Source organism: Nanorana parkeri, unplaced genomic scaffold (assembly GCF_000935625.1).
Source record: "Nanorana parkeri isolate BGI_ZX_2015 unplaced genomic scaffold, ASM93562v1 scaffold547, whole genome shotgun sequence".
Lineage (NCBI taxonomy): Eukaryota > Metazoa > Chordata > Amphibia > Anura > Dicroglossidae > Nanorana > Nanorana parkeri.
Window position 1 is genome coordinate 31,374 of NW_017306815.1, and position 16,756 is coordinate 48,129.

At 43.4% G+C, this 16,756-nt stretch overlaps 1 protein-coding gene across 1 annotated transcript in view; it reads left to right on the plus strand.

Annotated features, from left to right (window-relative positions):
• CIZ1 (CDKN1A interacting zinc finger protein 1) overlaps positions 1–16,756 on the plus strand; it is a 65,381-nt gene that overhangs the window by 24,421 nt on the left and 24,204 nt on the right. The window contains exons 8-12 of the mRNA XM_018561818.1: positions 1,155–1,328; positions 1,400–1,521; positions 2,860–3,023; positions 6,678–6,810; positions 12,651–12,717. Coding sequence (XP_018417320.1) covers positions 1,155–1,328; positions 1,400–1,521; positions 2,860–3,023; positions 6,678–6,810; positions 12,651–12,717 — 660 coding nt within the window. The remainder of the gene's footprint in view (positions 1–1,154; positions 1,329–1,399; positions 1,522–2,859; positions 3,024–6,677; positions 6,811–12,650; positions 12,718–16,756) is intronic.

A 16,756-nucleotide genomic window follows, 5' to 3' on the forward strand; every position in this document is an offset into this window, starting at 1 on the left:
AAATCCTACCAATCAGTGACAGCCAGTGCATCACAGGTTGCTAAGAGCTCTTGGCAACCTGGGACGCTCAGGCCCCCACATGACCCAATGAGATGCCGTCTGAGGCAACTGTCTCATTATAGGGATGAGCCAATTGCACAAGTAGGATATTACATTTCTGGAGGCGCTCTGTACTCAAAGGTGTTCATAGTTGCCATATTGCTTTAACTTCTTTTGCTTAAAGTTTTAGTTTTTTTTACAGTTTTAGAATATTACAGCAGCTGCAGATTGAAACGGAAAGGTAATTTTTAATATTAAATTTCACATGAGCTTGTGAAGCAATTTTTTCTGCTATATTACTTTTTAATGAAAGTGGAAATCCCCCCAAAGCATTTTTTGTAAATCTATTGCAGTGTCTTACCGTGAGATCTTGCCAATAACAGCATGTCCTGGTGCAGGCAGACAGCTCTAAGCTGTTTAGCAGCAGTGATGTCAGCCTGTGATGTGCAATCCTTCAGATGGCTGTTGGGGTATCTTTCATATAGATCAAAGGAACAGCGGGATTCCCCGATCGACACGCTGTTAGTGTTGATGGAGGAATCGGGTCTATTTTTTTCGTTCAGCCCACTGGTTGAACGAAAAAAAATAGATCAGTGTATGGCCAGCTTTACTCAACAATCTACTGAAGGAATGTGCACGGCAGGCTGACAACTTTGCTTCTATATGCCAAGTAGTCTTAGCATTGCAAGCCTGCCAGAGGAAGTGCTGTTACCAACAGGATCTCCAGGTAATAAACATTGAAACAGATTCACAATAAGTTATTTGTACAACAAAACTACATACTGCGAGTATATATGTAAAAAAAAAAAGTCAAGGCAACTGAACTTGCTGTATTTTTCATAAAGATGTTTTGCTAGTCATCCGACCGGCTTTCTTAATTTTGACTTGAAAAAGCGAGTTGGATGACCAGTAAAACATCTTCAAGAAAAATACAGCAAGTCCATTTGCCTTAACTTATTTTCTACAGATATACCATGACCTGGATGAATGAGAATCTTCACAGACATACGTACTGTGAGGCATGATGCCAAGCATACTGAAAAATAGATTAAGGGTTTACGTATGCATTCTATAGATGTGTAAGGGATGAATTGACTACTTTTGTATTTTCTCAGGCAGTTAGTCAACATGTTCAACCAGCAGCAGCAGCAGCAGCAGCAGCAGCAACAGTTCCATCAGCTGATCCAGCTTCAGCATCTTCTGCAGCAGCACCAGCAAACTGTACAGCCAGCAGCACATCACCCACCCACAACTCAGCACCATCTGCCTTCCCAGCATGCGGCCCACAGGTGAGGACACTCTGCATCTAGTGATCTGTCAACCTCTCACCAACCTTCCACTAACTGTTTACTATTTACAGGCCGATTCCAAATGCAGTCCAGCAGCAGCACCAAATGTTGAACTTGCGACAAGGCAGCCCTGCCAGGCTTCTCAACACTCATCCCATGATACAGCGAGCTCTGCTAATGCAGCAAATGCAAGGTTAGCTCACACCATGTTCTGTCTGAAGTCTCTTAGATGGGCCAGCCCATCCAGAAGCCATATTTGAATTAGGTTTGCCATCTGTCATTTGATTTGTATAGGGAATTCAGCAGGGAGAAGAGTTGGGTCTTTGGGGTTTTGCTTTTCCATACCTGCTCTAATTTCTGTGTATAGGAATATATTTTTGGGTAATTCTGTCTTGTACAGAGTTGGTGTAAGACAAAATAAATGTGACCACACTAGCCCTTTGAATGTCTGGCAAGTGACATCACATAGGAAATATGAACATATACATACCAAGGACTGCCTGGAAATATTATTTATGCCCCCAACCTTGCAAATGGAAAATTTGTAGCTCTTGTTTTCTGTGCACCCCAACCTGACCTCTTGTCTTCTTTTGGTCCCCCCCATTTTTAGTTAAAAAAACAACTTCTACAGTAAGAATGGGCTACAGCTGAGCTTCAGGCAGATATAAAAGACACCAATTAATGCAGTTTTTCTATTTATTAAGACTTCAATAAATGTATTACTTTAACTGCAATCAGTGCAAGTACCTAAATTTGACTTGGTATCACCCTCTTGCACTCCTGTACAGCAGAGCTTAGACTGTGAGAGGGAGAAGCATCACAAGGAGTCAGTTAAAAGTGCTAACTAGAGACTTGCTCATACCGGTAGGAGGAGGCAACAGACTGTTTGCGCCCAGGCGCAAACGTCTTCAGGTAATTGCAGCATGTGTGTTGCAAGGGTTTGACTAATAACGTTATATACTTGCCTATCCCTCACTCGTGCAGGCTGCTTCCTTTTTGTCCGACCAGTCCCCAGAAGTTCTCTTTTTACTGCTCTGCTGGTCACAGCTCTAGCACATCAGCCTGTACAATTCGGGACCTGCAGCCCTGCATTGTATGGTAGGGCTCTGAGGGCCCACTTACAATCCATGATATTGAACAGCAGAAGAAACTAAAAGTACAAATATCACCTTTTTTATCATCGATGAGCATTTGGCCCCTGCAGGGCAGAGAGGAAAACCAACAATAGCTGTTTAGAATAGATATACTCAGTTTTTGGTTCTTCATTTCCTGCCTCTATAGTCATGCTTCTGGGCTGCTATAAAAAAGATCAAGCAGTTCTGCTGGGTTCTTGATTAGTGGTGTCAGTCCAGAGATAAGATAGCATCAGATCCTTTCTTTTCCAGTTCATACACATATAGCATAAAGCTGTACCTGGGATGGCATCCATTCACACCTTGGCTTCTTCATCATCTCATAGAAGTCTCCGTAATGCTGAAAGATTTAACCTGAGCTCTGTACTGAGAAAAGAATATCATTTGTTGTTTAGCAGGTAATCTCCGGGGTCTCAGCATGGTTGCCCCTCCAATGCCGCCCTTCTTTCCCACAGCCGCAAGACACTCCATTCTGGGCATTCCTCCTATGGGTGTCACTGTGAAGGGTCCAAGTATGACGTTTCCACCACTTCCATTCACACAGCCTCGGCATTATCACAAGGTAAGGAAAAAATAATCAAGGCACTCTATTGAAACTTGAACATATAACACTTACAGCAGCTCAGGATACAGCAACGTTTTTGAATCCATTTATCTTTCTGGACCTTTATCTTGTCTAGTTGACTCTTCTGCTTACTAAGCTGTTTTGCTCATGCCCCTGCTTGTTCTCATATATGCTTTAGGGAGCAATTCTAGGTAACCCAATGAGAGTAGTCAGTGATTTGCTAAAGCTATCCAACAGATCCTGCAGCTTTGTTAAAAATCATATTCTACAGACAAATCTAATTTGAGTTCTGTGAGAGATTAGCTTAGCAGCATGGTTGTACGACTCCCTGGATGAGTTCACAACGCTTTAAACAGTTCATGGTAAAACACACATGTAATTGTACAAAGACTATATACTCCAGGGGTGCCCACAATTTGTTGTGTTAAGATCTACTTTTCAAATGACGAGCTACATGAGATCTACCAACGAAAAAAAACCTCCCTCGCTCTCTCTCTCCTGGCTGTCTCTATTTGCTCTCTCTCTCCTAGCTGTCTCTCCTTGCTCATCCTCCTGGCTGTCTCTCTCCTGGCTGTCTTTCCTCGCTCTCTCCTTGTTGTGTCTCTTCGCTCTCTTGACTGTCTCTTCTTGCGCTCTCTTTCCTGGCTGTCTCTCCCCGCTCTCTTTCCTGGCTGTCTCTCCCCGCTCTCTCTCCTGGCTGTCTCTCCCCGCATAGCTCTTGTTTTCTGTGCACCCCAACCTGACCTCTTGTCTTCTTTTGGTCCCCCCCATTTTTAGTTAAAAAAACAACTTCTACAGTAAGAATGGGCTACAGCTGAGCTTCAGGCAGATATAAAAGACACCAATTAATGCAGTTTTTCTATTTATTAAGACTTCAATAAATGTATTACTTTAACTGCAATCAGTGCAAGTACCTAAATTTGACTTGGTATCACCCTCTTGCACTCCTGTACAGCAGAGCTTAGACTGTGAGAGGGAGAAGCATCACAAGGAGTCAGTTAAAAGTGCTAACTAGAGACTTGCTCATACCGGTAGGAGGAGGCAACAGACTGTTTGCGCCCAGGCGCAAACGTCTTCAGGTAATTGCAGCATGTGTGTTGCAAGGGTTTGACTAATAACGTTATATACTTGCCTATCCCTCACTCGTGCAGGCTGCTTCCTTTTTGTCCGACCAGTCCCCAGAAGTTCTCTTTTTACTGCTCTGCTGGTCACAGCTCTAGCACATCAGCCTGTACAATTCGGGACCTGCAGCCCTGCATTGTATGGTAGGGCTCTGAGGGCCCACTTACAATCCATGATATTGAACAGCAGAAGAAACTAAAAGTACAAATATCACCTTTTTTATCATCGATGAGCATTTGGCCCCTGCAGGGCAGAGAGGAAAACCAACAATAGCTGTTTAGAATAGATATACTCAGTTTTTGGTTCTTCATTTCCTGCCTCTATAGTCATGCTTCTGGGCTGCTATAAAAAAGATCAAGCAGTTCTGCTGGGTTCTTGATTAGTGGTGTCAGTCCAGAGATAAGATAGCATCAGATCCTTTCTTTTCCAGTTCATACACATATAGCATAAAGCTGTACCTGGGATGGCATCCATTCACACCTTGGCTTCTTCATCATCTCATAGAAGTCTCCGTAATGCTGAAAGATTTAACCTGAGCTCTGTACTGAGAAAAGAATATCATTTGTTGTTTAGCAGGTAATCTCCGGGGTCTCAGCATGGTTGCCCCTCCAATGCCGCCCTTCTTTCCCACAGCCGCAAGACACTCCATTCTGGGCATTCCTCCTATGGGTGTCACTGTGAAGGGTCCAAGTATGACGTTTCCACCACTTCCATTCACACAGCCTCGGCATTATCACAAGGTAAGGAAAAAATAATCAAGGCACTCTATTGAAACTTGAACATATAACACTTACAGCAGCTCAGGATACAGCAACGTTTTTGAATCCATTTATCTTTCTGGACCTTTATCTTGTCTAGTTGACTCTTCTGCTTACTAAGCTGTTTTGCTCATGCCCCTGCTTGTTCTCATATATGCTTTAGGGAGCAATTCTAGGTAACCCAATGAGAGTAGTCAGTGATTTGCTAAAGCTATCCAACAGATCCTGCAGCTTTGTTAAAAATCATATTCTACAGACAAATCTAATTTGAGTTCTGTGAGAGATTAGCTTAGCAGCATGGTTGTACGACTCCCTGGATGAGTTCACAACGCTTTAAACAGTTCATGGTAAAACACACATGTAATTGTACAAAGACTATATACTCCAGGGGTGCCCACAATTTGTTGTGTTAAGATCTACTTTTCAAATGACGAGCTACATGAGATCTACCAACGAAAAAAAACCTCCCTCGCTCTCTCTCTCCTGGCTGTCTCTATTTGCTCTCTCTCTCCTAGCTGTCTCTCCTTGCTCATCCTCCTGGCTGTCTCTCTCCTGGCTGTCTTTCCTCGCTCTCTCCTTGTTGTGTCTCTTCGCTCTCTTGACTGTCTCTTCTTGCGCTCTCTTTCCTGGCTGTCTCTCCCCGCTCTCTTTCCTGGCTGTCTCTCCCCGCTCTCTCTCCTGGCTGTCTCTCCCCGCTCTCTCTCCTGGCTCACCTGGCTGTATTTTGCAAGCAGTGCAACAGGCTGTGTAAACTATTCTTTGATGTAATACATAGCACTTCAACCCCCAGAATCCACCAGAAAGGTGTCAGGGAGCTTGGCTCAGCAGACTCGGGCTAATAGGTAATCATGTGTGTGCACAGCTAAACAAAATATACCAAAATGGAATAAAGGGGCCGCCATTCACACCCTTCGTGATCTACCAGCATCAGCTTTGAGAGCTACTGGTAGATCACGATCTACCTAATGGGCACCCCTGGTCTACACTATGTACAGGTTCAAAACCAAAGAGAAAAGCAAAATCATATAGTTTTGCCACTTACTAATGTACAGGGTCCTTGGTTAACAGGCCTGAAGCAACCTACCGGGCATCTAACTCTCTGCAAATTAAGTCTTTACCGCACATGCTGTGTCTCACCAAACATGGGCTGTAATTCACTAAAAAGATACTCTAGCGATCCCCAGGCTGCCATACACAGGAACTGGTTCCAGTGTGTGGCAAAAGCCCAAAGCAGGTTGGGAGTATATATAGAGGCCAGATCAAGGAGACCTGCTTCAGCTTGGCTCTTTGTCTAATCAGCCAGCCAACACCACTTGAGCTCTCCCACCTAATCAGCAAACTCTCTGAATTTGCGACATACATACTTCCCGTCCTGGATACAGTCAAATGTCTTTATTAGCATGTTGTCATAGTTCTTAATAATCTACTTTAAGTAAACCTTTTGTCAGAGAAGTATGTGGATTGCCACTGCCAACTTTTCTTCTGGAAATGCTAGGGGTATTTCAGCACTGTAAGTAAATAGCATCCACCTTCAGGATTCTGGGAGGATGGAAAACCCAAATGTATACACTTCCTGGGTGAGTGCACCACCCAACTCCCCCCTTCCTTCCAAGCCTTCCTATTTGCTAACAGACCACCCACCCCAGTAATGGGCAAATGTGAAGGCTATCAGCACATATTTCTCTTTCAATATATTTCCACTAACTTCTAATTTTACTTTTTGTTAGTAAATGCATTACATGTATAACCTTAAACCCTTTTCTGCCTGTAGGACCACTACAAAGGTCCTGACACAAAGAGAGACTACGAACCGCGTTCTTCCCTTCCTGATACCAACTTGAAAAAAATGAATGCAGAATTGGCCCCTACAGCATCGGAGGCTGATGAAAATATAACTTCTGAAGGTGAGGAATTCCATGTAACTGGCATTGGGCCTTCACTTTTACCTTGTGCTCTTACAGCTTTCAGGGTGCAGGGTTCATTCATTGGGGTCTCACTAATGCACTAATTTTCATCTCTCAATAGAAAATGTATGAAAAGGCAAACCATTTTCTTTAGTTTTGGATAGATTGCTGAAGGGTTAGCTCAGTGGTTCTCAACCTTTCTAGGGCCGGGACCCCTTGGTAACTTTTGCCAAGTGGTGGTGACCCCCAACGGTAACATTTAGGGATGAACCAAAACTTGTATCTGTGTAGGCTCTCAGGTGGTAAGTGGGACTCTCTGGTGGTGCCCAGTGCGGCTCTTTGGTGATCAAGCACTCACCTCCTCTCGCTCCCCTCGCTCTGATCTTTTCTGGCCTGCTGTTGCACCATCTAGGAGAACTGACACTGCTGCGCTAGCAGGAGGCTGAAGAGCCTCTTACCTAGCACAGCACAAGTCACGCGTGGACCCCCTCAACTGTGGGTTGTGACCCACTTTTCGGTCGCGACCAACAGGTTGAGAACCACTGGGTTAGACCCTTTGTCAGGTTTTCGTTGCTGTCTGCGTCTCCACTGGGACAATACACTTTCTGCTTGCCTTGGTGGCCATTGTTACAGATAGTGAGGTGAAATCCAGAATGTCATTTGAGAAGAGGTAAGGGAAAACTACCAATGAGGACAACTTTGACAATTTTTTTTAAGAGGGAAATTCTTTTCCTCATTTTTTGTTGCGTCTCCAGGGTAGAAAATGAAGGGAATCTTCCCAGTCTGACACAGCCAAAAGAAAGAGCCATGGGTTTTAGCCCTTCCTTAACTCTATCTGAAATTTTAAAGTAAAATTTTGGCTTTACATACGCAAGTTTTGAACATTTCTGTTTATATATCATACTGTAAACAGGTAAAATATTAATTAATTAAGTTGACATCTTTGCATCATGAACTGGGAAGTTTATAGTTTGGTTTTCTCAGACTTTGTTCCCCTGCTCCTGTAATGAGCCTACTTTCTCCGTGTACATGCAGCCTGTTGTATGAATTACAGTAGCAACTGTTCGTAACCATTCAGATTGGGCAAAACTTCAGAACTTTCTGGTAATGTCCATGCGTACCTGCCCTCTCCCACCCCCCAAAAATCCAATTGGTAATTGGGGGAGGGGAGATGGAAAGAGTCAGGCAAGCTCCAACAATGCCAGGAAGTCTCATTCAGGCATAGAGGGGCACTGAAAGATGTCGCAAGTGTGTGTATCTGAGTTGTTTATCAGTAAGCACATTTTCATGTCATCTTCACATTTGTACATGCTGTTTGTGCCATATATTGAGGACCATATTACATATTGAAATCTTCTTTCTGGTAGCGCTAGTAGCTATCTTTATATTGGACAAAGTTGTCAAACAACGGATAATATCTCATAAGCTACTGAGATAATATGTATACAGATAATTGTATTGATTTTAGTCTCTTAGGCCCCATTCACACTAAGCGATTTCCGCCGCGATATCGCGAGAAGTCGCCGGCTAATGCTATTCAATGGAGCTGTCTTAGCTCCATGTCGCTCGTCGCGGTCGCTTCTACAGGACCCTTTTTTCGGCGGATTTTGCGCGATTTTGCTTTTTTCTACTGGAGCCCGACGGAGAAGGTCGCGCTACCGTCGCCCCGAAAGTCGCGCTATCCCGCCCGCGCTGATCCGCTGCAAAAGGTATGTCGCTTAGTGTGAATGGGGCCTTTAAGCTGGCCATACACAGATCAACTTTGCCTGCTAATTCAGGCCAAAATTCAATTGTTGGGTGGCTCTTCCAGCATTGGCAATGGACTTTTTTTTTTTCTCTAGGAAACTGGGTGGCAAATTGTCAGCTGAACAGCAACTGCATTCATTCAACTGCATTCATTCAGCTGCAATCACCATTCAGGTTTTTTGGCAAGCATGGGTGTTGGCTCTCCCTATACAGTGGCTGGCTCTACCCCCTCTGCTTAGCATTGATAGGGAATTAAAAGATTTCTGTTATTTAGCTTGAGTAAAAATGGTAATTTATATATGGCCAGCTGTGCAATGTGGTTTGGCCACTACGCTGCTATTCTGTCCTTTTCAAGGCCTGTTCACACCAATGCTGTGTGTTAATCGCACAGTTCCATGCGATTTTAATGTGCAGTACCGCGCAAAGTACCTACAGTGCGGCAGTCTCGTTGCCTTTTATTTGAATGACAGCTGTGTCCCACCGCACTCCTTTCCGGAAACTGGGGATGCACTGATACTAGTATCGATGCCGAGTATTTTGGAGAGTACTCGTACTTGCATAAATTCTCAGATACCTGAGCTTTCGGTATCAGGGGGCCGGGTAGTAAATAATGACACGCTCCACAGGCTTCCTGATTGGCCGGAAAGCCGGCTCCCTTGTCACTGGTGACAAGAGAGCATGGAGCCGGCTTCCCGGCCAATCAGGAAGCCGGGCGCAGTGTAATGACTCATTGCCCGACTTCCTGATTGGTCGAAAAGCTGGCCAATCAGGAAGCTGGGCAACAAGTCATTACATGGTGCCCGGCATCCTGATTGGCCAGAAAGCCGGCTCCATGCTTCCTCATCACCTGGTGACGAGGGAGCATGCAGACGGCTTCCCTGCTGATTGGGAAGCTGGGTGGTGAGTCTTTACACGCTTCCCGGCTAATCAGGAAGCGAGTCCTTACACGCCGCCTGGCTTCCTTAATGGGACTTTTGGTATCGGCGAGTACCGAAATAAAAATATTGGCACCCGTACTTGATACTGAAAAACTGGCATTGGTGCATCCCTACCGGAAACCCCAAAGGTGGGTGCTGAAGTGACTGCGGATGGTTCCCCTAGAAACAGTAAAGCAGCAGGATGCCACCGGCACACCAAGCGTCAAGTGATTGTTTGTAGTGGGCGGGTGCATTAGCTAGTTTGCTATTGGCTATTGCAAAGTGAAATAGCCAATAGGAATCTAGCTATGCAATTGTATGCCTTTTTTTTCTTTTCTGACTTACGGTCAGGCCGCTGCTCCCGATGTCAGAAAAGAAGAAAAAAACGATTGCAGGGAAAGGTTTAATCTGCTCAAAGAAGCAGGATGCCACCAGCACACCAAACAAAAACCTACTGAGCCTGATAAAGGGGACTCTGCGTGGTCCTGAAACATTGCTTCCATGTGACAATATGTATCAATAAAAAATAGGGCTGCGGAAATTAACGATTAATCCCTCGAAAACAGCTTCCTCGGGTAACGAAGTGAAGGGGGAGGAGTCCGGTGACGTCACTGGACTCCTCCCCCTTCACTTCATTAGCCGACAGCCACTTGGGGAAGGGGGGAGGAGTCCGATGACGTCGATGTCCGTGACGTCACCGGATCTCCGACGGAAGGCCCGGAAGCCAGCGGAGAGGTGAGTACGGATCAAAAGAACTTTGATCGATCAAAAAAATTTACGATTAATCGAGGGATTAATCGTTAATTTCCGCAGCCCTATTTTTTATTGATGCATATTGTCACATGGAACAATGTTTCAGGACCACGCAGAGTCCCCTTCATCAGGCTCAGTAGGTTTTCGTTTGGTGTGCTGGTGGCATCCTGCTTCTTTGGTATTTATTTGAATTGCACACCTCCCAGCTGCAAAGGTACCACGATACTGTGCGTTGTTGCAGTTGGAAAAAATAGTGCATGCAATCACAACACATGGTATTGCGGCGCTATCAAGCGCATTGGGACTGGGAGGTGCGTTTGGGGTGCCATTTTATATGAATGGCAACACAATGCACCTGCTATACTGTTACATGTGTGATCAACATGATGGCATTCCCTCTCCCACCATGAGAGCTTCATTGGTGTGACTGGACCCTCAGAGTTGCTGGACACAGTGATATGACGGCAGGTGAATGAAACTACAGCACAGAGAGGGCAGAACCGGGACATATATTAATAAAAATTAAATACACTACGCTAGTTACATTTACACATACAGTAGATCTAAGAAAAATAAGACCATAGATCCCTTTAATATTATTTCAAGGTATTTGCTGTTTTGCTAAGGACTCTTGCCTTTTACCTGTTCCATTGAGGTAAGCAAATGGAGAACATACAATAGGGGGAAATAATCAAAATCTGGAGCAGATTTGCACTGCAACCAATCATCTTCTCTGTCTCATTTTCAACTTCTCGAGATTGTCTCTGCTCCAGTTTTGATAAATCTCCCGCCTCTCTCCCCCTCCCCCATATGTTTGCCTGTCAAGTTTTATTAACCCATTTCAGCACGTTTATAAGTTTTTATTTATCTGTGTTTATTCTTAAAGGAAAAGTAACCCAAAAAAGGAAACCTGATTTTCTTCCTCATCACATGTAGTATAGGACAACCTAAAAATATCCAGCTTTAAAACATGGGGGCCATGTAACAATGGAGGATAGGAGAGGCAATGTGTTGTATGTTTGTCTCAGTGGTTGCTTTGACAAGCTGTGCCAGTTTTTGTAGCCAATACACGGTTAGATTTGAGAAAATGTATGATTGAAGAGCTCTGGGCTGAAACTTACTGCAGGTTTTCAACTTGCAGTACAACTAAAGGTATCCATGTGACAGTCTAAACGGGTCCTAAATCCATTGTGATGCAAAAGCCTCATAAATTGGGTGGGGGGAGTGAGACAAATCCTCTTTTGTGCCTCGCATGCTATCCCTTCCAGGCACTGCAGCTCAGTGTGAGGCTTATAACGGAAGAAGCAGCACTGCCAATTCAGAAAGCAGTGGCCAAGACAAGCTACAGTGTTCTGGCAATGCCTATAGGGATCCTACGTGACCCCGAAACGTTGCGATAAGTATGTTTGCACGTTCGCCATTAAATAGACGTATTCTATCATTGGAGTGCCGGTGTCCATATTTATCTGTATCACTGAGACGGTGGCCATCCGTCAACTACCATTGCACCCATCTTATCTCAATGGATGAGTGGTGAGGAGTGCAATGGGTACATGGACTGTAATTGTATTGTAAGCAGGCATATCCTACATAAGGGTGACAGTTCTGCTCAGAATTCAGGAGCAGTTAATTACCAGTCACCCCATCACTGGAAGCTGCGTGAGATGGATTTTGCTGGCAGGATCAACAGCTATTTGTAAAACCTTGCAGGGAAAGTAAGTGAAAACTGTAAGTGCTGCAACACTTATCTTTTTTCAATTGGATACCATAGTTCTACTTTAAAACATCAGTGTGTCCAGGGATAGTGGTCTATTCCTAACCACATGTAATCATATCACATCTGATTACATGTGGATTGCCGGCAGACTGCTGCTTTCCAATGTGGCCGCTGTCACCCAATTATTAACTTCAACGGATGACAGTAACTGCTTTTAAATGGCATATTTGGGATTCCTGCCGCAGGAATTCATAGGTTACTGCCGCAGGGATCCCTAAACACGAATTCGCACTGTAGTGTGAATGAAGCCTAAGGCTGACAGGCACTTTGCAAAGCCCCAACTCGTTTATAATGATGGCCTTCCCTCTCCCAGCTTGAGAGCTGCAAGGGATTACAGGAAGCTGATACTAAAATACAGATACAAATGCTATTTCTATATAAAGTGCTGCCTGGGCCAGGGATGGTCACTATGCAGTCCTGCCCAGTGTGATGCACTCTTTGTATGGGAATTATTATCAAAGTTCATTTTAAGACCCTGTGAAAAATTTTCTCCCAAATAATGAACCAATTTTTCCTATTTGGTGGTTACTGGACTTTTAAGGAGGGAAGCCATTTGCATTGTTACCTTACCCGCTAACTCTTTTGGTAACTAATTTTCTCCTTTCGGCTCTTGTGTCCTGTGGACTTTCCCAAACTTGTCATCGCAGACGCTGAAAATCGAACCGAATGCAGCATTACCGACCCCCTTGAACCTTCAGCCAAGAGAGCAAGGAGGTAACTGTAAACAAGCTGACCAAGATGTACTAACCCCTCTCCATTGTCTCATGTTCCTATTGCCTGTTGTCTATTGCTGCATATCTCATCTTCCATCCACAATATTAGAATATCAATTTAGAAAAAGGATTCAATTCCATGTTTGCTTTCTAGCCATTTGCATGCTCCCTTTTTTTTGTTCAGCAATACTGCATGTGATCTTCCTGTTCATTTATGCTGGTACCAGCTCAAAATAAGTAGTATGTTCTCCGGTGACAGTTATCTTATGTTTTGGGCCGAAAATGTTCTTGTTTTGTATAGTGTAGGGAGGGGTTTTATTTTGCTCTCTTGTGTCATACCTTCACTACCTGTTTTGAAGACACACCAGGAAGTGAGAGCAAATCTCTTCAAACTAGGGGGAAATGCCCTCTTAGACAGCTGTCATTGGGACAGGTGTTCTTATTGAAAGGTCCCCTCCTCTATTCCTTTTCCAGTAACAACAATAACATTTTGGATTTACAAAAAAAAACACAAAAAAAGTTTTGTCTTTAAATGAACTTCATTTTAATTTGTAAAAGCAAAGTCGGGCGAAAAAAAGCTTCCTTATGCTAATCCCAGTTGGAAATTTGCAAGCAGGGTTGATACAAGGGTTAAAATGAAGGTTGTTAAAGTTAATATTTTAAAAAAGCTTGCTTATCGATCAGCAATGAAAAGTGCATAAAATCCATGATTCCAGGCTGAGCTCCAGATCTTTAGCTTTATACTGGAACACTTCCTTGTTCCTTTTCACACCTTGACTTCCAGCTGGGGAATGAGCGAAATGGATGGACTGAAGATGTAGAATACTCAGAAGATGTGACTTCTTGCTTACATCAATGGCTACAATACCTAATAAGGTCTAATGTTATATCATTCTCTATACCAATTACTAAATCAGGTGTGTAACATCCACCATATCAGATATTACACCTTTTTAAAGGAGAACTATAGGGTTAAGGCTTTTCCCCGTAGTTCTCCTTAGGGTAACGGGAGGACACAAACTAGCGTCCTCCCATCACCGTAGGCTCAGTATACCGCGAGCAGCTGCTCGTGGTATACTGAGACGCAGCAGGTGAAGCGGATCCCGACAATTATGTCTGGATCCGCCCAGCTGCGTGACTGACAGCTGGCTCTGCCTATCTAGAGGCAGAGCCAGCTGTACCCTCCCCGGTCCGTTCCGCCAGTCAGCGCTGGCGGATGGGAGGGGGGAATGCAACCCCTCCCCTGTCACGGCAGAGAGCCGTGACAGGATCGAGAGGTGAGCTAACGCTGGTATGTGTTCGCTCACTTCCCGATCTACTGAGCCGACCTGTGACAGTCTCATTGTCGCAGGTCGGCTAGAACTATGAGGTGAGTGAAAAGCACTCATCTCATAGTTCTCCTTTAAGTAGGGTATACACAGTTAGACTAACTCTCTAATTGATGATGCAGTGAAGTCTATCGATTTTTGACTAGTAGCGAAAGAATTTGAAGGAGCATGTTGGAATTTATTTCCATGAAGAAACATTTTTTTAATAGTGAATGTGGTTTTCGATCGGGAAAGTTCCATTCATTCTAAAATCAATTGTTCAATAAAAATCAAACGAAATTTGGAACAACAATCACCAAGTCTCTGATGGGATTTTTTCGTACAAATGTTCGTACGACAATCTACCTGTACTATACCTACCAATCTATACCTTACTATATGGTATTGTGGCTAGTGATGTGGGTGGTCACTTCCCCAAAGTTCTATATACATTGAAACCCACTCCCTTGGCCAGATCCCTCACATTTATAGTGTGGTTATAGTGTTATCAGGAGCAAAACAGTTACTGTGAGCATAACCTTTCTGGGTCTGGGAGCCCAAACTGGATTAAATCGTAGCAATCACTTTTAAAGTGTAGGATAGATTAGGGAAGTCTTCAAAGCCCTTTTAGGTTTTTATTGTAGTCTAAAGTGACAGAAAATCAGATTTTGAGTTGTTACTGACCAGTTGGGCTGAAACCAACTAATTGATTAATAATTGATAATGAGAATCATTGTCAACGATCCTCATTATTGATTAGTTGGTCTGGTTAGACCCCTGATATTTCCCCAAAGCCCCTAAACAGTGAAATATAAAAATAAAATAATAAAAAAATAATTTTAACCACTCTCGGGCGCATGCAATTTTAAGACTTGACATGTTTGTCTATTTACCTGACGTGACCCCGTCTTTTATATTTTACCAAAAAATTGGGGAATAAAGTTTTATAATTTAATATAGGTGAAACCGTTGTTGTTTTTTTTCAAAATTTTCTGTAATTTTTCCTTAATATATTAAAAAATAAAACCCCCAGTGGTGATTAAATACCACCAAAAGAAAGCTCTATCTGTCCCCAAAAAATGGTATCAAATTAATTTCAGTACAGCGTGGCATGACAGAATAAATGTCATTCAAAGTACCGCAGCGTTGAATCCTGAAAAATGGCCTGGTCAGCAAGTGGTTAAAAAATAGTAAAAAAAAAGAAACGGCCCCAACTCAATTTAAAAAAAAACAGGTGGGGAAAAATATTTTTCAAATTCCGGTGGGAGGTGCATTGTGCTGCTATTCATTTCAGTGGCACCCCAGAGGTGCTTCCTGCCCGCAGTCGATCGCCTGCAAGGGAACGTGTGGTAGCACAATGCTGTGCGTTGCAGTGCAGTATAATTGCAAAAAAATTGTGCATGCAGTTTTATTCTGAAGTAAAACTGTTGCACTCCTTTTGTGTATTTTATTTTAAATTTAAGGATGGTATTTTATTTATTTTAAATGATCGAAAAAGTTATCTGCCAACTAATCGATTATGAAAATAATAATTAGTTCCATTAGTTAGTCATTAGTTGCAGAAGAGTAGTACTGAGCAGATCTTACAGTGGGGACACCAGTTCTGCCGACAACTAGGGGAGGAATTTCCCTCAAGTTCTCTCCCTTTCTGTTGTGTCTCTGGGACAAGTAATGAGAAATCTCCCAAACGGGAGCAAAAAATATACTGACTGGTGTTAACTTGTCAATACTTTCTCCAAAACTAAAAACACTGTTTGGATTCTACATACACATTAACTATTACATGCTCTTCATAACTATAATGTGTAGTAAATCTCTTTATTAACTGACCCTTTACTGATGCCTGTGTGCTTACCCTAGCAGGGTATTGGGGGCCCCGCTGGGATTAACAGTAACACAAAGAAAATGCTTTCAGCAGATATATTTTAGAGGTGCTTTTTAAAGGCAAATACAAATTAGTTGAAGGTTACATTTTAAACAAACCTTACTGATTTACTCCTCACATGACAAGTCATTTGGTCCCTTTGTGGCTGGACGTACAGTGTACGTCTCCCGTCACGAAGGGGTTAAGGCCCTATTCACACCAGGGCAGATGCGTTTCAGCGGAAATTTCAAGCGCGTTTCAAACGCAATTAAAAACGCTCAAACGTGCTGATCCGCGAGTTTCCATTGAAATCCATATAGAATCCGCGCGAAAAAATAGCCCAGGGAGCATTGCAGGTGGTTCGGATCACGCAGAGTCGCGTGATTGCATGAATAGTCCCCATAGGAATGTATTAGATCGTTCATGCAGTTGGTTCAGCAAGGACAAATCCGTGCAACCGAACCGCCCTGGTATGAACGGGGCCTTAGACATGGAGAGGAATAAAAATGTTTTATGCATTAAAAGGGGCTCTTTTTATTTTTTTTAAATAAATTGTTGTTAATTCCAGCAGTGCTTCTGTATAACAGGGTTCTAAAGTGAACCTTTGCTTTGCCCACGCAGGGCAAATCAATATTCTGTGAGCCGGCATCTTCCCCCAGTCCTTTTCCATCATCCTTCGCCATTCTGATTGGCTAACCTGGGATGAATTAACTCCCGCGCACGTGGGATGTCACTTTTTTATTGTGAACCTGCTCCTTTTTCCTGTATGCAATAATTAGACTTTTACCTGCTTTTGTCAAAATATCTGTGGGTGATAACCAGCTCTTTTGATTGATTGTTGTAGACTCTTGTTGATGACCCCCCCCCCC